Raw genomic sequence first — 23,796 nt, forward strand, 5'->3', positions numbered from 1 at the left:
AGCATGCCTTCTATATTTTAGATAAAGTTCTTTATAAGATATATAGTTTGCAGATATTTTCTCCCAGTCTGTGGCATTTCACCCTCCACATCAGGTCTTTTTCTCAGAGCAAAAGTTTTTAACTCTGATGAGGTCCATTTTACAAAGTTTTCCTTTTACGGGTCAAATATAAAAAGGCCTTTCCTAGCTTTAGGTTTTATTTTTCTAAAGTCTTACAGTTTTATATTTTACAAATATATAATCCATCTTGAATTCATTTTCATATAAGGTCGAGGTTCTTCTTTTTTTTTTTTTTTGGCTTATAAATGTCCAAATTACTCTGTTGAAGTTCTATCCTTCCTCCACTTAATTGCTTTTGTATTTTTGTCAAAAATCAGTTGGACATATTTGTAGAGATGATGGCACGGTCTTTGCTGCGATCATCCTCTGTCCTGAGCTATCTAAGGGTCCACCAGGCGTCACTTTGTTAGAATGAAAGGTGCTCCTACCTCCCTTGTCACTTAGGAATTCCAAGGAATTTAGGAGCTATGAGCCAGAAACATATGAGACCTGACAGGTATTTCTTATTGCCCACAGTGCCATTAACCACCTCTATGTCCGGGGGCCACATCCAAATGTTCCTGGGCCCCTCCTAGCCCTGATGCTTCTCAAGGAGTTAAGGCCCCACCCCAGGGGGTTCCCAGAGAGCTCTCCATGGGCCACAAGGCATTGAGACCCCAAATCTGGACCATCCTCCAACCCAGCACTGCCCCTTCCAGCCAGGAGTCCCCGCACCACCCACCCTTGGCCAGCAAACCTGGCTGGCCACACTCACAGTCCACGCGAAGCTCAGCCTTGGTGGAGGACACACCCACACTGTTCTCAGCCAGGCAGCGGTAGACACCCATGTCTGCCGGCACCACGGCTGTGATGATGAGCTGGTGGCCGCCCTGCTGGTCGTCACTGATCATGTAGTGGTCATCCTCCTCTAGCACCCTTCCATCCTTGAACCAGCGCACACTGGGCACGGGCTGGCCCATCACCACACAGTCGAAGCTCACAGGGTACCCGTCCTGCACCTCCTGATTCTGCAGCTCAGTCAGGAACACTGGGGCTGAGAGGGACGGGCAGGGTGTGCGAGTTAGCCCCAGCCTCTCACTCCCAATTGTGACAGCTACAGCGGGTCCCCCAGGTGTGACCTGCAGGCCTCCGTTCATGTGACAGTGCTCACAGACCTGGTGGCTAAACAGAACTCCGTCTCTGCCTGCTGAGCTCCCCCTCCTCCCCATTCTCTAGGTCAGTCCTTCCTTTGTCAGCTTGGTTTCCAAGACATCCTGAGGCCAGAGGGACAGCAGAGGGAATGGGGAGGAGGAGAGGTGAAGGGAGGGTGAAAGCTGTGTGGCTGGGAGTCCAGGGTTGGCAGCATGAGGGGCTCAGAACTGAAGAGGGGAGATTTCAAGACATGACAATGAGGGTTAACAACACCCTTTCTGTCATTTCTAGGGACATGCAAATAAACAATGAGATGGCTTTTTAATTTTAGTTGCTGGAGTGGGAAATGGGGTGCAGACTGGGTCACATGGAACCCGGCATTTTATACAGATTTCATGTCAAACTCTCATGGAGAAAAAGCCCCCAAACCAGAATTCCCATAGTGGGATCACAGATGAGAACGCTGAGAGGCTAGCTAGTAACAGGCAGAGACAGGGTGAAATGAGCTCTGTCCACCGCAAAGTCAGGGCTCTTCCCAGTTCAGTGGGTAGCATCTGCCAAAGGCCAGAAACCGGAGCCCAGTCAACTCCTTGACCTTTCAGCTGACCCTGGTTACCCACCAGCATTGACCCTCCTCTCTTTCACCCCACCCCATGCAGCTTGCAGACTCACCAGTCTCTGTGGTCAGCAAGCTTGGCAGTGGCTCTGGCGGCGCTGCAGGGACCAGGGACACCTTGGCAATGCGCATCTCCACGCCCCGGGGCCCCTGCTCTGACAGGCTGATGTCCACCCCGATGCCCAGCGTGCCAAACATCTCCCGGAAGCGGGTGGCTGCCTGGCGGGCCTCGGCCAGTGCCTCAAAGCGGATGCAGATCAAGTGCTCGTCCTCGCGGTACGTCTGCCAGTCCCCAGGCTCCTCGGTCTCCAGTGAGCCCTCATCCGCGCTCAGGAAGATCTCCTCATCTGAAACCTCCGCTGGGCCCTTGGTGCGGAAGAGACGGTGCAGCCTCCGGGCTGCCCGGCGGAAGGCGTCATCCAGTTCACTGCTGGAGGAGCTCTCGGCCTCACTCTCTGTCCCGCTGACCACCACATGGGCGCTGTGGGCCACGTGGCCAAACTTGCTGCTCACCTGACAGGTGTAGTGACCGGCATCGGCACGGCCCAGGCCAGTGACCAGCAGAGAGCAGGTGCCATCCCCAAGCTGGTCAATGTGGTAGTGACGGCCGTCAGTGAGCTCCACACCATCCTTCAGCCAGCGAGCTTGCACATCTGCCTTGCTGGACACCACACACTCCAGACATAGGACGTCCCCAACTTGTGCCTCAGTGTCCCCAAATGTGTGGCGGAACACAGGCCCCTCCTGCTGCTTCATCTCCTTTCGCACCTTGTAGCCCTTGAAAACAGCCTGGATCTTCATGGCTGCCTTGTCCAGGGATGGGTCACCCAGGTCCTCAGCACTCAGGCCTCCTGGAAGTGGGCACACTGCGGCTGGCTGCTCCTGCTGCTTCTGTGGCTTCCCAGAGGGGACTGCTGGGGCCCCAACCTGTGTGCATGGGTAAGGTATGGAAACTGAGGCCCAGGTCAGGGAAAAGATGGACAGGGGCATCCTGGACAAGCTAGAGCTAGAGCCTGGTCTATGCCCCAGCTCCATGCCTCTCTCCAGCACACCACTCTGTCTCCATCTGCTGGCAACTGACAGCTCCTGTTGTAACAAAAAGCAAACCCACCCTCCCTGAAATCACTTTACACAGTCACCCAAACAGAGACTCACAGGGTTGTGAAGAATACCATGGAGAGGCCAATTCTACTCTTTAAGAAGGTTTTAACAACCAAGTTTTAACATGGGTGAGTGGTAGATAGTGGATGAGTGGGTGTATAGGTGGGTGTATGAGATAAGTAGATATGTGAATGGATGGATGGTGGTTGGAGGAATGATGGATCGATAGATGAATGAATAGGTAGATAAGTAAATAAATGTATGGAGACATGAAAGTTGGATGGGTGGATAAATGGATGGCAGATCGATGGATGAACGTATGGTGATGGACAGAGGATGGATGGATGGATGGGTGGGATGGTGGGTGGTAAATGCATGGATGGATAGATGGTGGATGGGTGGGTGGATGGGTGAATATATGAATAAATGGATGGTGATGAACACAGGGTGCATAAATGGGTGATGGATGGTAGGTGGATGGACAGGAGGTAGATGGGTTGGTGGGTGGATAAATGGAGGACAGATGGATGAATGGAAGATGTGTGGATGGACGGTGACTTGATGGTGAAGATCTGAGACACCGAGGCCTTCTTTGCAGGCTAACCTGGAAAGCTCACCTTGCTGGCCAGTGGAGAGGTGCTGGGCCTACCAGCCTTCTTGAGGTAAGTGACCAGAGAAGGGGTGCCTGCCCGGGATTCATCATCAGAGCTGGTGTGTGAGAGGTCAGCTTCGCCGGTGCGTGCCAGCTCGTCAGCTGTGGAGTAGTCCTCTGAGAGGTCAGGGGCCATCTCCTCTGCCTCTTGCCGCAGGCGCTGCAGGCGACCATCCTCCTCGGGCAACTCGCTGATTGAGTCTAGGGTGGGTTCACGGCTCATGCGGCGTTTCCGGGCCAGGACTTCCCATAGCAGGTGTAGGTCGCCTTCCTGGGCTGCTTCAGGGGGCAAGCTGGGCTGCATGGGGGCCTCCCCGGATCTTGGTTTCACCGCCACTGGGGACAGCAGGGTACTGGTCAACTGGGCAGGAACAGAGCCATGACCCAAGCTAGCCTGGGCTGCTGACTGTGGTTGCCCCCCATAGGACTCTGCTCTCTGCCTGGGCTCTAGAGAGCTCTGATGGCACCGTCTTTACGAGGTTTCACAGACTCTCTCTAGACCTCAGCTTCTGCTGATCAGGCCAGGCCTCAGCCTACCTCCTGTTCAGAAGAAGCTTGGGGCTAGAGTGCAGAGGATCAGAGTGGAGATCGGGGGTTAAAGTTCAGGGAGCTGAGCGGGGGATGGCTCAGAAGTCATGGGGAGGTGCAGAGTGCAGAGGGGAGGCAGCTCAGAGTGCAGGGGCTGGAAGGCTTATGGGATCAGCAGCAGGCACCGAGGGCTGCCATAGTCAGGATCCTGCTCAGGGAGGAGTGTGGCCTGAGATGCCAGTGACACGGGTCCTGACATGAGGCTGAGCTTTGCTGGGTCTGTGCACTTCCTCAGTAGGCCTCACTCCCCTGGGCGGTTCCTCTGCGTAGAGGGCCACCCCCACCCCCACCGGCATACCCCAGGGCTCACCCTCAGTCCTCCACCCCCTTACACTGGACCCCGAGGAGGACGCACCATGGAAGGTGGTGGCACCAGCAGAGGCAGGGTCCACTGCCGGGCCACAGCGGTACTCGCCCTGGTCCTCTGCGGAAAAGCCCCGGATCACCAGGGTGTGCTGCCGACCCTGGCAGAGAACCTGAATGCGCCTGCTGGGCTGGATGCGCTCCGTTCCCTTCAGCCAGACAACCTCGCCTGCCTCCGCCACCTCGCACTCCAGACGCAGGTCCTCGCCGGCAGACACCTGCCGGCTCTCCGGGGTAGAGGACAAAAGGGCGGACTCCAGGGCCTCTGCTGGGAACAGCAGGTGGGGATGGGCACAACAGCAGGTGCGAACCCGGTCCTCCAGCTTACAGAGGCCCGAAGGCTCCAGAACGGACCCCCACCCTCATCAGCATGAACCAGGGCGACGACTCACCGAGCCTCACCGTCTGGGGCAGATGCACAGGCTCCCCAGCGCCCGCAGGGCCCACGGCCGCCACGCGGAAGCGGTAGGTCTCCCCAGGGGCCAGACCGTCCACCACGCACTCTGGCCCCGGCACCAGCTCGTGGCACAGCCGCCACTCGCCGGTGGCCGCCGCCTTCATTTCCACCCGGTAGCCGCAAAGGCCCCCGCCACCGTCGCTCGTGGGGGCCACCCAAGACAGCGTCACGGAGCGACCGCTGCGCCCTACGACCTCGGCATCCTCCGGGGGGTCAGGGAGGCCTGCGCGGGGACGTGGGGGTGTAGGCAGTCTGTGCAGCATCTCCCCATTTGGGGCACAGCCCCAACCGCTGGTGTCTAATCCTAGGACCCAGTATGGGTGTGGGCAGACCATCCCCCAGGCCGGTGAGCCTCGGTCCCCAAAGGCGCCTGTCTCAGGGAGCAAGGATCTCACGGTTCAGTCACAGAGAGACTGTGCGCCCCAGCCCACCCAGGGTGGGGGACTCAGCCCCCCCGCGCCCCCCCCCCCCCGCACTGGCAGCGCCCACCGAACGCCCCCAGCAGCCTCTGGGGCTGGAACCTCCTGCCTCTACCCACACACAGGAGAGCCCTGAATCTGAGCTGTAGCCAGTGGGCAAGCCACCCACCCAGCACGGTGAGCCGTGCAGAGGCCACGGCATCGCGGGCGGCGAAGGTGACCTCGCCGGCGTGGTGAGGCTGGGCGCGGCGCAGCAGCAGTGCGTGGTGGCTGCCCTCTGCAGTGACCGTCCAGTCCGCGTCGTTCGGCTGCACTGCCGCCCCATTAATGTACCAGGTTGCCTCGCCCACCGGCACCGCTTCGCTGAGCGAGCAGCTGAAGTGGGCCTGCCCCCCCATCCGCACGACCTCGTCCCGCGGGGGCTCCAGGACTTCCAGGCGCCACCCTGCGGGGCGGGGTCGGGGGGCGTGAGCACGGGACGAGGGGTGGCCTCTTGGGGGCTTGGAGACCCCCAACCACCCCTCCCACTGCCCCACCCTCCCACTACCTCCGCGAAAAGGCAGCGGCCCGGCTCGGGCAGGAGAGGCCTCAGAGATCAACATGCCCCCAATACAGAGCGGGTTCTCCCTTTGAAGAGGAAGCCTCAGAGATCGATGTCCTCCCAATACCGAGCCTCGGGTGAGAGAGGTCTCAAAGACCGACGCCCCCGCCATCGTAGCCCTCCCGGCTCCCTCTACCCCTCAATCCTCCTACAGCGATATCTGGTGGGAGGTGTCAGACTCACGCCCTCTGCGGCCTCTCCTCGCACCCCCGCATCCGGTGGGAGGGGTCTCAGAGACCAACAGCCACACCCCTACCGCCTCCCCCCACCAAGTCCCAAACCCACTTCTGAAGCCCCACAATGCAGCGTTTCGTGAGAGAGGTTTGAGAGACTTACGGCCCTCTTTCCTTTCGGTCCTAGCTCCACCACCCCTTCCCTGCACCCCTTCAGCGTGGTATCCGCTGGGAAGGATCGGAGAGACCCCACCCGCACCCCGTACCTCTGACGGTGAGGAACGCTGATGTCACCACATCCCCCGCCAGGAAGGTCACCCTGCAGCTGTCCTGCAGCCGCAAGTTTTTGAGCAGCAGCAGGTGCCGCAGACCATTCTCGAAGTAGACCACTTCGGTGTTCTCGGAGGTGCCCACAGGCTCATCGTCCAGCAGCCAGGTGTGGGCCGCCACCTCCGGCTGGGACAGTTGGCACTCGAACAGCGCCTCGCCACCTTCTAGCGCCTCCACATTCTCCAGGCCCCGCACCACCATGTTCTTGGCTGGGGGAGGGAGGGGTGGCTCAGCGCATAGGGTCCTTCTGCACCCAGATCCCCCCACAGTCACGTGGGAGAGCCCCCCTCCCTCCATGACATAAGGCTGAACAGAATGCAGCTGGCCACCTGGAGGGAGACCCGTGGTGTCCACATGGAGCCATCATGTGTGGCCTCCCAAGGCCCTGCCCACCTCCACACCATCCCCACACTAGTGGCAGGAGTTGAAGGGTGGAGGTCCTCCCCATCTCACAGGTGAGAAGCCTCACAGATGTTCCCAAATCTTGCCAGGGCCGCAGTGGGGCTCAAAACTGGCCGGACACTTCCACCCCTTATCCTGGCTGCAGGTGGGGCTCTGGACATGGCCCCCTTTCCTCTGTTTCCCATTTAGCACTATCACACCTGCTGGGCTACTCCCCTCATTCACTAGGACCAGAGAGACCTCTGCCTTCATTCCCCAACCCTCTGGTTCTCTCCTCCATACAGTATGTGGGACTAATAAGCAGCCACACGTTTTTCAGGGAAGCCATGAACTCAGTGCCTGGCTGTGACGGTTAGCCCCTCCCAGCACTGTTCCCATGACAGGCCATCTGCACTGCAGGTATCTAGACAAGAGGAGTGACAAGAGGGGACAGTGGAATGGGAATGGAGGGATGCCTGGGGGGCAGCAGGGAGTCAGGACAGCAGACTGAAGGATACAAGGGGCCAGGTGCTGAGGTCAAGCAGGAAAGGAGTGGCTGCTGGGGAGAGTCTGGCCTTGATCCACAAGACAGCAAGGAGCCACTGCAGTCACTGAGCTGGAGGTCCAGGCCCACAGCCCCAACTGCTGTCTGGGCATCTGTCCCAAATGGAACCCACACACAGCCCTGATGCTCCCTCCCAGCTCAACCAGAGCCCAGCCTGTGCCTGCAGGCAGGTGCGTCTGCTCTGGACAGGGAACTGGGAAGTGAAGGGGTGAAGGTTGTGGGGAGGCACCTCAAAGCAGAGGGCCCACCGGGCCATCCGCATCCCTCTACCAGGCCTCTGCCCACCCTGAGCTGCTTATGCCACAGACCACACTCCCACCAGTCCCTTTCCTCCTCATGTTACAACTAACGGCGCCAACAAGGACTCAGGAGTCTGACCACCTCCTGCTCCAAAGGAATGATCAGGAGGGGTGGGCACCAAAGAGAAAGCCGGGCACAGTCACTGCTGGAGCTCACCCTCCTTCGTTCCCATCCAAGGATGTCACCACTGCTTTATTTGATAAAATCCTAGATTTTAAAGCAGCAGCGAGTCCCTGAGCACCTGCTGTCCCCATTTCCCTACACTGCTCCGTTCTCCATTCAGCCCTGCTCATGGCTGAAGGCTCTGCCCAGATGTCCATGAGCCCCTCTGCCGTCCTTCCCTATAGCGCCTGTCACATTTTCCAGTGCAGATGTCGGGTGTCTCAGTGAAGGGAGGGCTTTTTGCCGATTCCCTGCTGTGCTCCCAAGTACCAAAACATGTGTCTACAGAACTTAGTCATTGAACCAGTGAGTAAATGGGGTGGGAGGTGGGGAGCACCTCAGGTAGCCAGTGGCTGGACTGGTCTCACCTACTTGTACCTGCTGTCCAACTTGGACGGCCCCCTGACAACTGTGTCCACCCTCGAGCTCACTCTCCACCAGAAACTTTTCAGATTTTCCCAAAGGAGAAGTGGCCCCAGCCAAACAATGCCCCCTTCTACAGAGCGAGGCAGCCCACTGTCCCCTCTCTTGGTTGCCCAACAGCATATGCTTTCAGGGACACGGGACTTGCAGAGCCCTCTAAGTGACTAGCCTGGGAAGGGGCAGAGCTGGGATCTGAGCCCCACCGAGGGCCCAGCTGGCCCCAGGCCTACTCGCTCACTCGCCCGGAAGCTACTTCCTTGCCTGTCTTTACCTCCCCAGTGTTTCGGATGCAGATTCTTTAAGTGCAGCCTCTGCCTAGGGTTCATCTAGCCACCCTGTCCTATCAGGCTGCTTGAAGAGGGGCTGGGTGAGTGGGCTCAGGGCCCACCCAGCTTCAGCAGGCTCCAGCTGCTGGGATACCGTCTTTCTAGTACGGTCACAGTCACCATCACACAGCGCTGGATGTTACCACTTGCTGTTCCACCACGTGGCTCAACTTGAGCCAGGGGGAAGCCTGCTGGGCCTGGGGCTGCCCACCGGGCGGCCTCACCTTGCACTTGCAGCAGGGCTACCACGCGGGTACCCGCGGCCTCACAAGAATAGATGCCACTGTCGCAGGGCAAGGCGGGCCTGAATGACAGCCTGGCCACGGTCCAGTCCTGCTCTATGACGACACGGTGCCCGTCGGCGCACACCTCCTGCTCGTCCATCTTCCACGTGGCCTGCACTGGCCTCGAGTACTGGCAGAGGAGCTCGGCCGGGCCGCCCTCCTCCACCGCCAGGTCCTGCATGGCACTGACCACCTCCACCGTGGGATCTGTCGGCCGATACGCCAGGCACGCGTCAGCCGGAGCAGTGTGGCCAGGGCCCACCCGCCCTCTATGGCCAGCATCAGCGGCTCAGCGGCAAGCAAGCGCAGCGCTGTGGCAGGAAAGGAGCTCATGGTGGCGGTCCACGGCCTTTCATGAGGGGCAAGCCTCAACCCCACACGCCCCACTCATGGCAGTCCAGCTCCATCTGCTGGGCCCCTCCTGGCCCTTCTTGTTCTCTGAGCCCCATCTCCCAGGGTCTGGAACTCACATTGCTACAGCAGGGACACAACACCCTCTTCCTGAAAGCCTGGGCGCCCTCGGGGTCCACGCCCTCTGCTAGGCACACAGCACCTCCAGCCCAACTTGTCCCTTCTCAAGGGGCCTCTCTGCCCCTCTGGGGGTCCCCTTTCCCATCTCTACCTGGCAAAATCCTAGTCAACAAATGGTTCCCCCCTCGGACCCGGGGGAATCTCCACATTCATTCTGCATCAAGTCAGAGGAGGCCTAGCGACAGACGTGCCAGGGGAGTCGCACCACGTGGCCACCCCAGGAAACCCGACCTTCCCACTGGGAGCGCACCAAGGGGTTCCTTGGAAGCCCACTGCCCTCCCCAATCGCTAACTCTTTCCCAGAAGAGCACATACCCACCCGACCCACAGTGGTAGAGGCAGCCTCAAGCAGGGACCGGGCAGGCCAGGCCAGGGCTGGAAGGCTGCCCTCTGGGTGTGCACCTGATGGACGTGCAGCCGCAGAGTGGTGCCAGGTGGCAGCAATACCCAGGGCCCCACAAGCAGGTGGGCATGGGGTCAGCCTCCAGCTTCATGCTCTGAGACTGGTCTTCCTTCTCATCCATGAAGCAGGACTGCAGCCTGCCCTTACACTCACCCACAGCACACGTGGAGTGATGCCAGTCCCTGAACCCCTGCCCCGGGAAGCGTGCGGAAGCAGCAGGGGCAGAAGCGCCAGTGTGGGCAGGGTCCCATTGCCTGGTACCTTTTACCAACAACTTGGCCGTGGAGACCAGGGGCCCTGCACGGTAGGTGATGGTGCCTGAGTCGGCAACCCCCAGGTCCGACAGCGTGAGGGAGTAGAAGGTCCCATCACGCACGCAGATGGCACTCTGGGGGCCGTCCTGCAGCAGGGTCCCATCCAGCCACCAGCGGGCCTCCGGCCCACCTGCACAGGACACCTCGCAGGAGAACGTGGCCACCTCCCCCGCAAAGACGTCCACGTTCTGCAAGCCACGTACCAGGTATGGTGCTGCCTCTGCACAAGAGGGCAACAGGAGGGCGGGCTTGGGGTGCCCTGGGACCATGGGACCACATGGGGTCCACCATTTTGGGGCTCCCTGGGGTTGGGGTCCAGAGATTCACCTGGGCCACCTGTCCCACTTTGCTCATGGAATAAGACACGCAGACCACCCACAGAAAGCCCGTGGAGAGCCAGCTCAGCCCCTCTGCCCCCACTCCTCCCTCCGGAACATGCCTGGTTTCACCAAAGTACATGGATGACATGTCTCCACAGCCTCTTCAGAAGGCAGAACAGGTAAGCCCTAAGCCCCATGGCTGCAATCTTTGTGGGGTGGGCTGTGAGGTAAGGAGGAGAGGCCTAGGGTTGCCACTATGAGAAGGCGGGGCCTGTCTCAGGTAACGAGCCCTCTATCTCTGTGGGTATGGAAACAGGTGCTTCTCCTGTCCCCAGAAGGCCATTTGTCCTGATGTACCCTATGGTCCCTCTGGTCTTAAGATTCCAGAGCCCTAATGCCCATGGCAATTGCTCCCTGCCCCATTACTGAGCAGGCCCGAACCCAGGGGCTTCCCAAGTGAAGCTGCTGCCTGCTTCGCCGCACTCCCATCCCTGTCCCAGCCAGGCCCTCCTCAGAGGCCCCCAATGCCCTTCCTGTGTGTGTACCACTGACACTCCAGCCCCAGCCCCCCCCCACTTGTCCCAACCCTCTTCCAAGAGTGCACATCTGATGGTCCCTGTCTGCTCCATCAGATGCATATTCCCATGTCCAGCACTGTTCCCAAACTCGCCCATACATCGCCTACCAGGACACCCATTCACACATCCCCATGCCCATGGCTCTCCCCTGAGGATATGGCCGGGTGTCTGCACCCAGGCCAGCTGGTGCAGGCTGGGGACACCTGGCTAACAGAGGTCAAGGTACAGCCCTCAGCAAGGCCCACAAGGCCCAACCTAGCTCATGTCCCCCTCACAGACACCCACCCTGATGAACACACAAGGCCCTTACTGGCCCAGCCCTGTTCAGGACACTGCCCCTCTCCCATCACTCAACTTCAGGCCTTTCCCAGCCCCATAGGCCACAGAGCTGGCTGTGTCTGACCATCCCCTGAAGACTCAAGATACGGCTTTGTCTCCAGTGTCCAATGCCCCCATGGGATTGGGACTCCCCAAGGGCTGAGCTGCACCTGGCCCCTCTCAAGGTCTAGAACTTGGACAAGGTTAGGAGCTTAGAAGGTTTGTTCAATGGATGGATGGTGGATGGTGGATGGATGGGTGAACAGACAGATGGCTGGGTAGATGGATGATGGTATATGAATAGATGGATGGATTGATGAATAGATGGTGGATGGATGGATGGATCAATGATAGATGAATGGTGGATGAACGGTACATGGTGGATGGATGAATGATGATGGATGGCAGATGAATGATGGTGGAGGGGTAAATGGAGGGTGAATGGAGGGATGAATAGGATGGATGGTAAACAGATGGTTAGAAAGATTGGACTAGCATGAGAACCAACAGTACGGCAGCAGGGGAAGAGCACTCAGGAATATCCAGATCTTCAGACAAGGTATAACCCAAGTTGAAGGTCCTTGAAATCCACTATACCCAAAACTGTATACGTGTCACAGGTGTGCTATTGCATAGTCACCTGGGAACCTTCCGAGTGTGCACGTGTGTGTTAATACGACCTGTGTCATAGGAGTAGTCGTATAAGGGGTAGAAGTGTGGAAAGCTTTGCTTCCACCTCAGGGTCCAGACTGCCGTGGCCAGGCTCCCTATCTCCCTCATGCAGACAGCACTAACCCCACACAGGGATTTTCCCCACACACACCAAAAATCTCCTGAGCTGATCTTCACCAGCCTACCTCAGTGCAATCTCCAGTCCATAGCTTTAGCAGTCAGGGGTTGGAAAATTGACACCCCAAAGCAAGCTCACTGCTTGGGTTTCTGGCCATACCACGCCCCAGTAGCTCCATGAGTAGGGACAAGGGGACATCCCAAGCAGGTTGCTGGGCGTGGGAGGGGGCTGCCCACCTGTGACCTTCAGCTGGGCCTCTGAGCTACATGAGCCCACTTGGAAACTGATGGTTCCGGAATCCTCGAGGGTCACCTGCGGGAGCAGAGATGGAGTCTCAGCCTGGCAGCCCATTCTAACCGTTCCTGCTGACAAGACCCCAGCCCAAGGCAACTGGAGTTGGAACCTTCCCCTCCACACCCCTGGGAGCCTGTGGATGGATGGAGGCAGGTCCCAGGGTCCCACCTTGTGGAGGGTGAGAGAGTGCAATGTGCCGTGCTCCACTGTGATGTCGTTCATCTCATTGGCCTGCAGGGGAACCCCTCCCAGGGTCCAGCGGGCCTCCTGGCTGCAGGCTCTGGACAGCTGGCACTGGAAATGGGCATCTTGGCCCTCGCTGAGCTGCACATCCCGCAGGGGCTCCAGGATGGTCACATCGGGGGCTGTACCAGGGAAGGCATAGCGTCAGCCTTAGCATCTGGGATGCCTCCCAGTCCTGGGGTCCACCCCCTGCACCCCACCTCAATTCTTGCAGACAGACACACAGGCAGGGTACCACTCAACCCTGATATATCAGGCCACCCCAGAACCACCTGTGCACAGAGTTACCTCCCCACCGGTTCCCCACCCCAAAAGCAGGGACCCTTGCAGTCTCTCTCTCCCCCAACAGTGCCTGGACGTTCCAGCTGTGAGTGTGGTGGCAGCTGCCCATGCCCACTACCTCTGACAGTGAGCTGGGCAGAGGACATGTGGAGGCCCACGTGGAAAGAGACGGTGCCTGCATCCTCTGGTGTCACGCCCTTCAGCCGCAGTGTGTGCGTGCGGCCACCCCGCACAGCCACCTCTGTCACCTCATTATTCTGCAACGGCAGGCCCTGGAGGCGCCACTCCACATCCGTGGCACCAGTGTGTGACACCTCGCAGCTGAACTCCACCTCCCCGTCAGCCTGCACCTCGGCGTCGAGCAGACCCCGCACTATGGTTACCTCGGGCTCTGGAGTGTGAGCGAAGGGGACCCATTATCAACCAGGTCTGAACACCCGGGTCAAGCTCCCCCGCCCGTCCTCCAGGAAGCCTTCTGGATACTCTCACACTCCTCTCCTGCCACGGCCTCCATCTGCCCCACACAGCATTCCTCACACAGTTATCTACAAACATGGATCCCTCCCGTGACGCTGAGCTCCCGGGGGCAGAGACGGGACTGAGGGTGCCTCTGTTTGGAGGGAGTAGGATGAGGGGCTGCAGGGTGGTGAGCTGCCTCTGTCCATCCCCACCCTGTGGCTGGGACATTCAGGGAGGCAAGACCTTTGGACAGAGAGGCAGGGGCTCAGAGAGGGCGGCCCAGGTCAGACCGACCCACCTAGCAGCTGGGGGCAGGAGGCAGGGCAGCATCCAGGGGCCACAGCCTGTTTTCCTACTGTTGACAGGGAAGTGGTGCAGACATGAGAAGGGAGAGCTTGTAACTCCAGGGGCCTGAGAGTCACCCTGGAATAGCACCTGGCTAGAGGGCGTCCCCCAGGATAGCTATAAGAGGAGTGGGTGCAGCAGGGAGGGCTCACCTCTGACCTTGACAGAGGCCAAGGTTTTCTGGCCACCCACCACGCAGGCATACTCGCCCGTGTCCTTGGCCTCAAGCCCATGGATCAGCAGCTCACACGTGGCCCCCTGGTAACGCATCTCGTACTTGGGGCCTGCACGCAGTTCTGCACCCTCTTTGAACCACTGCACAGGAGCTCCGTGCTCCACCTTGCTCAGCTGGCAGCACAGTCGGGCCTCGCCGCCCACTTCCTGCTCTGTGCCCTGCAGCTCAGTCTGGAACATGGGCCCGGGGGCTGGGGGATCAGGGGATGTTTAGAGGTGCTGTGCAAGGCCACCCCTGAGGCACAGGGGCTGAGGGGCCTGGGGAGGGCAGGGACCATCGGGCAACTCACCACGGACTGAAAGGCTGGCAGTGCTCTGTGTGTGGCCCGTGTCACAGGTGTAGTGGCCGGCGTCCTCCTGCTCAGCGCCCAGCACCAGCAGTTCCACGACTGCACCCTCCTGTACCATCTGGTACTTAGCACAGGAGAAGAGCTGCAGCGAGCCCTTGCGCCACTCCACGCTGGCGCCTGCCCGGCTCAGCTCACAGCGCAGGTGGGCCGTCGCACCCTCATCTACCTCCTGGGCCTGCAGCTCCTGCAAGAACTGCACGGGTGCAGCTGCAGTGTGGAAGGGGCATGGGGGAAATGACTCAGGCCAGGTCCGCCCACCCAGCATCAGGAGAGTTCGTCAGGTGGGTGAGGCTGCAGCCCAGAGGGTCCCCCCAAAGCAGACAGGGCCTGTGTGCAGGGCAGAGCCAGCTTTGGGGCCCACCTGTGACAGCAAGGGTGGCGCTTGTAGCCTGGGAGCCACAGGTGCAGGTGTACTCGCCGGCATCTTCCCTGCGCAGGTCCAGCAGCACCAGCTCCACTGTGCAGCCCTGTTGACGCAGTTGCCGGCGCTTGTCCGCCTGCAGCTCTAGCCCGGCCTTGCTCCAGACCACAGCACTGGGCGCCGACAGCTCACACCGAAGGGTGGCCAGACCGCCCTCCTCAGCCTGCAGGCTCCGCAGGGGTTCCCTGAATACCACCTGCGGGGCTGGGGGTGGGTAGGCAGAGGGGGGACAGAATCAGTCCCCACACGCAGGCAGAAGATAGGCCCCCACACACCTAGACAAGAGATAGGCCCCCCTCACGACTCAGCAGGAGACATTCCCCCACACCAAGGCAGGAGATGCCTGCTCACACACCCAGCCAAGAGACGGCCCCACATACACTCGTAAGAGGCAGACCCCCCAAATCCAGGCAGGAGACAGCCCCCCACACCCAGTCAGCTCTGCTAAGGGCAAAGGTCACTCATGGCCTGCAGCTCCACCCCAGCAGCCTGGCTGCCCGCAGGCCCCAGGACACTGGGATGGGAGTGGGCCCCGTGGGTTTGGGCCCACTTCAAGGAGATGGAGGAACCGTGTGGGAGCTGCAAGAGGAGCTCTGGACCAGAGCAGGCTAATCTCATGCCAGCCTTCACCCTACATTCCCACGGGCAGGACTGTCCCACCAGGTCATCAGGGTCAGGGGTTCCCTTAGATCCCCTAGGATCCCTCAGATCCTGACTAAAGCCTGTGGAGAAAGGGAAAAAGTTGAGTGGATTAGGACAGGAAGGCGGCTACAAGCTGTGATGCTTTTCCTAACATGAAGTCTGGCCACGAGCGGTCATTTGGGTTCAAACAGTACACAGACACCAGAACACTGAACAACGTTTTGACAGGCAAGCACAGAGAGGACAGAGAAAAATAGCCCAAGGCACAGAGTAGAAGACTGCCCATGGGTGCCTAGTGTGAGCACAAGAGACAAGGAGAGGAGGACAGGCACCCATTGAGTCCATATGGCCACACGTGGTCGTTACCCCTGACGTTCAGCGTGGCCGAGGTCCTCTCCTGCCCGCACACACACGAGTACTCTCCAGCGTCGGCCACAGCCAGGCCCCGGATCTCCAGCTCACACACGGCCCCGTCCTGCCTCAGGCTGACTCTGTTCCCAGCTCTGAGAGTCTCGGGTCCCTTCCTCCACTCCACGGGGGCCGGCTTGCTCAGCTCGCAGCGCAGTGTGGCCGTGGCCCCTTCTGTGACCTCCTCATTCCTCAGACCCTTTGTGAACTTAGCGGGTGGGACTGGGGGTCAGAAAGACACAGACCAAATCACACATCTGAGCACACGGATGAGACAGGATGTGGACAGCACAGACAAGACATAAAACCCCTGTGGACACGAGCTACATGCTAGGTGTGCCTAGTACACGCTGTGAACGGTGGCTTCCTTCAGCTCAGCCAGTGAACAGCGTGGTTGTGGCCACTTTCATGGACTCCTGAAGCCTCGGGCTTTGTATGAAACTGGTGGACAGGGTTGGGAGAGTCGTATAAACACATGGAATATCAGATTCTATGCAGAACGTTGGGGCAGGACCTGCCAGAACAGAAGACGTGACACGGATTCCGACAGGACAACAGGGCAAAACCAGTGGTGATACGAGGGGTGAAAAGTGGCTTAGATGCTGGTTTCTCATGATTTGTACAATAGCCCAGGAAGTGGAAGGAATTCTTGGAATTACAGGAAGAAGGTGACACTGAGAAGGGGAAGGGTACGTGGGATTACTGAGGACGGATGTCATGAAGTGAATAATTGGACACTAAAGCACGGCTCAGCTTGGCCACACGTGGTCGTTACCCCTGACGTTCAGCGTGGCCGAGGTCCTCTCCTGCCCGCACACACACGAGTACTCTCCAGCGTCGCCCACAGCCAGGCCCCGGATCTCCAGCTCACACACGGTCCCGTCCTGCCTCAGGCTGACTCTGTCCCCAGCTCTGAGGGTCTCGGGTCCCCTCCTCCACTCCACGGGGGCCGGCTTACTCAGTTCGCAGCGCAGTGTAGCCGTGGCCCCTTCTGTGGTCTCTTCCTTCTTTAGATCCTTTGTGAACTTGGCGGGCAGGGCTAGGGGGTCAGAAGGACCCAGAGAACATCAGACTGTCTGGAGAACTCTGTGTCTCAGACAAGCACATCCACAAGGACCACACAAATTGCAAAAGGTCACAGTGTGAATGAGAACGAATGCAAAGATGGTGACACAGGCAAATAGAATGAGAGGAAGAGAGGAGACAAAGGACTGGACACGAACATCAGGACATCTGCTGGAGGGGAGATGGGAGCCGGGACACACTCAGGGACCCGTTTGAGATACATAGTCACAGAGTATACCGAGCAGAGGTGGTGACAAAATGACAATATGAAGACACCAAAGCACTGCTCCACATGCCACACGTGGTCGTTACCCCTGACGGTCAACGTGGCCGAGGTCCTCTCCTGCCCGCACACACACGAGTACTCTCCAGCGTCGGCCACAACCAGGCCCCGGATCTCCAGCTCACACACGGCCCCGTCCTGCCTCAGGCTGACTCTGTCCCCAGCTCTGAGGGTCTCGGGCCCCTTCCTCCACTCCACGGGGGCCGGCTTGCTCAGCTCGCAGCGCAGTGTGGCCGTGGCCCCTTCCGTGGCCTCCTTGCTCTTTAGCTCTTCGGTGAATTGAGCTGGCAAGGCTGCAGAGGGTCAGATGGACAGAAGCCATCAACCCATCTTGAGGATTTGTGGGCACAACATGAACATTCGGGCTGGATGTAGATGCAGGAAGCATGGGGACATGGGACCAGCAGCCAATGGGTGTGTGACAGTGGGGTCTTCATGTGTTCTGCCTGCCAAGGTGTAGGGCAGCCTGGGATTGGCTTCATCCAGGCCTCTTGTCTTCTTATAGGTCATCTTGTCCTAACCATGACTCTTCACATTGGTAAGTGCTGACCTCTCCTTTATCCAGAGCTCCAAGCCAGGCTGCTCCAGGTCACAGCCCACGCAGGCAACAACACGATGGACATGTCTCCCGGGAGAGACCCCAGGAGGCACCTGCCAGTCATAACATCCACCGCTCCATCATCATCCCTCACGTGTGCTCCCCACCCCAGGTGGGATGTCCAACCAACTGTCCACACCTGGCACACGTGGGCTCACTGCCTGCCATCTCTGCCCACACCAGGACCCATACCCTCCATCTCATACTGTGGCCCCTTCCATGACTTCCTCATTCCTCAGACACTTGGCGGGCAGGGCTGGGGGCTCAGAAGGACCCAGAGAACATCAGACTGTCTGGAGAATTTGGAAGTGGAGGTTGGGCATGGACACATGACAATGAAACACACCCTGGAGCAAATGAGGAATAAAGGCGTGGACACACGGACACGTGGTGTGGAGTAGTGCCCAGCCAGTGAGGAGACGAAGGGGCTGGGATCCTCAATGAGGTCCTCTTCTCAGGACAGACACAGGGAAATGGCCAGTTTCAATGGATGTATGGATAGACATCTGGGCATCTTCTGTGGCCCGTCCTGCCTCAGACTGTATCTGATGCCAGATTTGAGGGCCCAGGCCTCTTTCCTCAACCTGCCTGCCAGGCTGCTCAGCTCACAACACCTTGGCCATGGCCCCCCTGTGACTCCCTATTTCTGAGCAATCTGTGACCCTGATGGGTATGGCCAGGAAAAGGTGACATGAAAAAGGCTGCCTGAATCTCTCCCACGAGTTTGCAGTAGTGCCTACTCCTGTAACTCTTAAGGCCAGAGCCTGGGACAAACCAGGACTGACCTGGGCAGACCAGAGCAAGGTACACCTCAACCAGGAGGATTTAGGAGCCATTCTCCTCCTGGCTTGTCACCCTGGTACAGGTGTCCTTGGAATCCACACACTTCTAGAAGCAGTTCTCTTGGGCAGCCTATAGCTGGTCACCTGGGGTCCTGGGCTCCTTGGCTGTTGGCTGAGTGATAGCCTTCTGAGCCTATACCTCTTTGGTCTCCCAGTGGGTCTGACCAGAAAAAGAGCCCAGGGACTCCATGCTGGGACTCGGGACTCTGTCCATGCAGCTCAAGGAGTCAGGGTGGTGGCCTCTCCCCAAAGGTCTGAACGTTTGTGCACGTGACCACCTGCCTGAGCTCCAGAATCCTCTTCTTCACTGTCCACTTTGTCGCATGAGTGGGTCTGTCCAGGCCCAGGACTGAAACCCCTGTGCACCTACAAAGGGGTCTTCCTCTGCTACTTCTGAGACACCCCAGACCCTGTGTGCCTTTATTGATGTTACTCCTGGGACCCTCTCAGGACACAGGGGTGGCATTTTGTCTCCGTCCATCTGCTTCCCCTTCAAGAAGTGACCAGGACCTTACAAGTGCCCCTGAGGACCCAGACTCCCTGCGTGGGGACTTGACCTGTCGCAACGCCACCACCCACACCTCACCATGGCCAGATCCCGTCCTGATTCCCCACCTCTGAGGGTCTCAGGCCCCTTCTGCCACTCCATGAGGAAGCCTTGCTAAGTTCACAGTGCAGTATGGATATAGTACCTCCTGTGGCCTTCTCAGGCCTCAGGACTTTTGTGAATTTGGGGTCAGGGCTGGGGAGGGTCAGACGGACAGGCCATTGGACGCTGCAACTTGCAGACAAGGAAGAAGCCACAAATACCAAGCTGATAATCCAGGTACCTTCTGGAGGTGGAGTCTTGGGAACACCAGGCAGGATACCCACCCCACAAAGGGGCTGCTCCAATGTGAGAGGACACCACTCCCTGCAGGGGTGCCCACACAACTGGCTGTCATCTCCCCACCCTAAGCCATGGGCCAGCCCACCTGCTCCAGCTGAGTGAGCCCTACCCCCACCCTCGGCCTGGGTTGTCATCTGAAAATCACCCCAGACCACCTAGCCACACCCAGATGAGCACACTACTGCTGCAGCCGAGACCAAAAGACCTGCCACAGATGCAAGACACAAAACTCCAAACCAGCGTGGATGCCCACCAACCCGCCATAGACACAATACATGGACCCCCTCCCCAGCATGGACACCCACCATCCCTTCCTGGCTAGGGCCGTGCTCCTCAACCCATCTCTCCTTGCCCCTCCCTCTTCTCTAGTCCTAACCTACTTCTCATCTCCGCACCCGCCTCACCTAGACACCCACTCCACCTAAACTTCACCCTTCACAGTCATCTCACCTCCATCTCACCCTCCACACCCGCCTCACCTCTCATGGCACTCAGATGCTGGACAGTGGACCCAAGGCCACCTACATGACTCTTTCATGGCCGGTCACGTGCTTGGGTCTACCCGTTGACCAGACCTCCTGACATCCTTGCCTTGAGGGCCACACTTGGATCTACTACCTAATCTTTGCTGGCACTGCCCCCTAAAGAGGACTGTATTCTACCATTTATGTTGTATGGCTGGCTGCCCTCCTCCTCTACCCCAGATGTGACCCCCGTGAAGGAGGAGACCCAGATCTCGCTCTGTATTTGAGAAGGCCTCGCATAGGCACGTGCTGACACTCGGTCTGCAAGAAGGCAGGAGACACACAGAGAGGCAGAAATACCTACGCAGACGAGCATAGCGTAGCGAGGGGTCGTGCCCAAGCGCTCAGACACGGAGCCGCTGCTCCACGTGGCCACACGCAGTCTTTACCCTTGACGGTCAGCGTGGCCGAGGTCCTCTCCTGCCCGCACACACACGAGTACTCTCCAGCGTCGGCCACAACCAGGCCCCGGATCTCCAGCTCACACACGACCCCATCCTGTCTCAGGATGACTCTGTCCCCAGCTCTGAGGGTCTCGGGCCCCTTCCTCCACTCCACGGGGGCCGGCTTGCTCAGCTCGCAGCGCAGTGTGGCCGTGGCCCCTTCTGTGGCCTCCTTGCTTCTCAATCTTCCTATGAACTCGGCAGGTAGGGCTGTGGAGTGTCAAACAGACAAGGGACCTCAGATTCTGTGAAGAACTTTGGAAGCAGGACCTGACAGGATAGAAGACATGACACAAACTCTGACAGGACAATAGGACAAAACCAGTGGTGGCACAAGCAGTGAGAAGTGGCTTAGATGCTGGTTTCCTAGGTTTCACACAATACCCTTGGAAGACAAAAGGGATTCTCTGGAATTATGAGAAGAGGGTGACACTGAGACGGGGAAGAAACATGGAATTAGTGCAGATGGAAGTCAATAATTGGACAACAAAACACGGCTCAGCTTGGCCACACGTGGTCGTTACCCCTGACGTTCAGCGTGGCCGAGGTCCTCTCCTGTCCGCACACACACGAGTACTCTCCAGCGTCGGCCACAGCCAGGCCCCGGATCTCCAGCTCACACACGGCCCCGTCCTGCCTCAGGCTGACTCTGTCCCCAGCTCTGAGGGTCTCGGGCCCCTTCCTCCACTCCACGGGGGCCGGCTTGCTCAGCTCGCAGCGCAGTGTGGCCGTGGCCCCTTCCGTGGCCTCCTTGCTTCTCATTCTTCCTATGAACTCGGCAGGCAGGGCTGTGGAAGGTCAAAGACAGAGAACATCATCCTTATCGTCCCACATGGGAGGAAAAGGGCCGCGTGTGTCACATGGGCAGGGCGAGGGCACTCTTACCCTTCACGGTGAGTGTGGCTGAGGTTGTCTGATCACCGAAGCAGCAGGCATACTGCCCGCTGTCTTGGGGCCGCAGGTCCCGGACCACCAGCTCCAGCATGGCACCCTCCTGCCGTACACTGTACTTGCCTCCTGGCTGTAAAACCTCATCTCCACGGCGCCACTCTACAGGTGTGGCCACAGATGACAGTACACAGCGCAGTGTGGCGGCACCGCCCTCCAGCACCTCCATGTTCCTCAGCCCCTCCCGGAACTGCACCGGCCGTGCTGTGGAAGGAATGGGTTCAGCTTGTCCTTGCCCCTGCATCCCCCTGGGGACCCTCGACAGTTGAGGAGAGCTAGGGGCAGCAGTGCACAGTGCAGGCAGGCCCACCTCACCCTTTCTCTGTCAGAAGCTAGTGACAGTGACCCTGAGAACTCTGCCCTACAGGAGGGGAAGCCTAACAAAAGAACAAAGAAGGGTGCAGTGTCATGGGCTGCGTTGTGTCCCCCTCAAATTCACACATGGAGCCCCAACCCCAAGGCCTCAGATGGGGCTGTACTTGGAGATGAAACCTTTAAGGAAGTTATTAAGGTGAAATGAGGTCACTAGGGTGGGCCCTAATACCACAGGACCAATGTTCCTATAAGAGGAGATTGGAACACAGACATGTACAGAGGGATAACCGTGTGAGGACACAGGGAGGAGACGGCTATCCACACACCAACAGGAGAGAGAGAGACCTCAGGAGAACCTGTCCTGCCTGCACCTGAATCTCAGACTTCCAGCCTCCAGGACTGTGAGAAATAAGTATCTGTTGTTTGAGCTGCCCCGTATATGGTATTTGTTACACAGCCTGAGCTGACTGAAACAGATGGGAATGAGCCAAGCCAGGAGGGAAATAGAGTGATGTCAGAATACAAGACAAAGTCAGGAATAAAGCAGGAAAGAGACTGCTGTTCAGGAGATCAACAGAAGGTGAGGGGGGATCTATCAGCAGGAGAGACCCAGAGATGGGGAAGGAGCAGTGAGAGGGATGAGTTGTGGAGAGACAGAGATGGACAGAGGGGATGAAGACCACACACACACACACACACACACACAGAGGGAGGAGACAGAGAGAGAGGGAGCCAGATAGGGTCTGGGGTCTCCCCTGCCCCAAGAAAGATGAGATGTGTGGGCACCCTGAGCGTGGCTGGAGGCTGCCTGGCCCTGCCTGGGGGGCTCACCATGGACCCTGATGATGGAGCTGCTCCAGACACCCCCAGTCTCACACTTGTAGCGCCCACCATCCTGCAGGGTGATGTCAGTGAGGATCAGCTGGGCCCGGCGGCCCTCGCGGCTCAACTGGCACCGGGCTGATGGCCGCAGGGCTTTCCCATCCTTGGTCCAGTGCACGGGGCTGTCTGGGGCAACGGTCTCACAGACAAGGGCCAGATCCTCCCCCTCTATGACTGTGGCATCCGTGAGCTCCCTGGAGAAGATGCTTGGCTTCTCTGGGGACAGAGAGGGAAGTACAGGGCACTTGGAGGCTCCTGCAGGAGAAGCTCCAGGTGTCGCTGCAGCCCAAGTGACACCCAGGCCAAGTACCCATCAGCTCACCTCAGGCTGGAGACACAGATAGGGCCGCTAGGGGTCAGGCCAGGCTCTGTGTGGCTCCCCACAACACAGGAGTGTGGCCAGGCCCATGCCATGCTGGCTGTGGGATCACCTCTGCACACCAAGTGCAACAACTCATCATGAAACAGCCACACCCAGCCTCCCAAGCCCATCCTGGGATCCAAGGTCCACCACACGGCTCCTTCTCCATGAGCCCCAAGACCATGCTATACCCTCAGCCACACAGACTAGCCCCTGCTACAGCACTGGGCACACTGCCCACCTGTGACCCGCAGGGCAGCCGAGGACCGCTGGTCACCCACTTCGAAGTGTACAGTGCCCGAGTCCTTGAGTGCAAGCTGCCGTAGGGTGAGCACGTGGTAGCCACCAGGCTGGGCTTCGATCTCGTTGAGCTCATTGGCATACAGGGGAGTCTTGTCCAGGAACCAGCGGACAGGCCCGTAGTCAGCAGGGGAGACGCGGCAGCTGAAGGTGGCTGAGGAGCCCTCCTGCACCTCAGCGTCCCCCAGGTCCTCTGTGATGAGCACTCTCTGACCTGGGGGCAGGGCAGGCATGTCAAGACCCCGCCAAGGGAAACGAGGCATTCCCCCAGACCTGGGTTGGGCTCATGGCTGGAGTGAACTGGTGATGATAACAGGTTCAGGATGACAAAATTCAGGAAACGGTAAGGAGGTCAGAGCTGAACTGACCAAAAGTATTTGTTTTAGGTTCATGGATGAGCCCCAGCCCCACTAGGTCCTTCCACAGAACATACAGTGACCCACAATGAACCCTCTATGAGCTGTGCTCCCCAAACGTCCATG

At 58.8% G+C, this 23,796-nt stretch overlaps 1 protein-coding gene across 4 annotated transcripts in view; it reads right to left on the reverse strand.

Moving 5' to 3' along the window:
* The window catches only part of OBSCN (obscurin, cytoskeletal calmodulin and titin-interacting RhoGEF), a 156,055-nt gene that overhangs the window by 42,716 nt on the left and 89,543 nt on the right, over nt 1-23,796 (reverse strand). For 2 of the 4 annotated variants that reach the window (XM_033095759.1, XM_033095761.1), the window contains exons 36-57: nt 23,256-23,528; nt 22,603-22,869; nt 21,394-21,660; nt 21,033-21,296; nt 20,455-20,718; nt 17,242-17,505; nt 15,823-16,086; nt 14,755-15,018; nt 14,334-14,600; nt 13,962-14,234; nt 13,124-13,396; nt 12,649-12,845; nt 12,423-12,498; nt 10,128-10,400; nt 8,873-9,139; nt 6,428-6,700; nt 5,557-5,832; nt 4,904-5,191; nt 4,504-4,779; nt 3,526-3,896; nt 1,864-2,734; nt 815-1,093 (exon numbers count right to left, since the gene is read on the reverse strand). In XM_033095759.1, the coding sequence (XP_032951650.1) occupies nt 815-1,093; nt 1,864-2,734; nt 3,526-3,896; nt 4,504-4,779; nt 4,904-5,191; nt 5,557-5,832; nt 6,428-6,700; nt 8,873-9,139; nt 10,128-10,400; nt 12,423-12,498; nt 12,649-12,845; nt 13,124-13,396; nt 13,962-14,234; nt 14,334-14,600; nt 14,755-15,018; nt 15,823-16,086; nt 17,242-17,505; nt 20,455-20,718; nt 21,033-21,296; nt 21,394-21,660; nt 22,603-22,869; nt 23,256-23,528 (6,387 nt within the window). The remainder of the gene's footprint in view (nt 1-814; nt 1,094-1,863; nt 2,735-3,525; nt 3,897-4,503; nt 4,780-4,903; nt 5,192-5,556; nt 5,833-6,427; nt 6,701-8,872; nt 9,140-10,127; nt 10,401-12,422; nt 12,499-12,648; nt 12,846-13,123; nt 13,397-13,961; nt 14,235-14,333; nt 14,601-14,754; nt 15,019-15,822; nt 16,087-17,241; nt 17,506-20,454; nt 20,719-21,032; nt 21,297-21,393; nt 21,661-22,602; nt 22,870-23,255; nt 23,529-23,796) is intronic. The other 2 variants (XM_033095760.1, XM_033095762.1) reach the window with 2 other exon arrangements.

The sequence above is a fragment of the Rhinolophus ferrumequinum genome, chromosome 24 (assembly GCF_004115265.2).
Source record: "Rhinolophus ferrumequinum isolate MPI-CBG mRhiFer1 chromosome 24, mRhiFer1_v1.p, whole genome shotgun sequence".
In the NCBI taxonomy this organism is placed as follows: Eukaryota; Metazoa; Chordata; class Mammalia; order Chiroptera; family Rhinolophidae; genus Rhinolophus; species Rhinolophus ferrumequinum.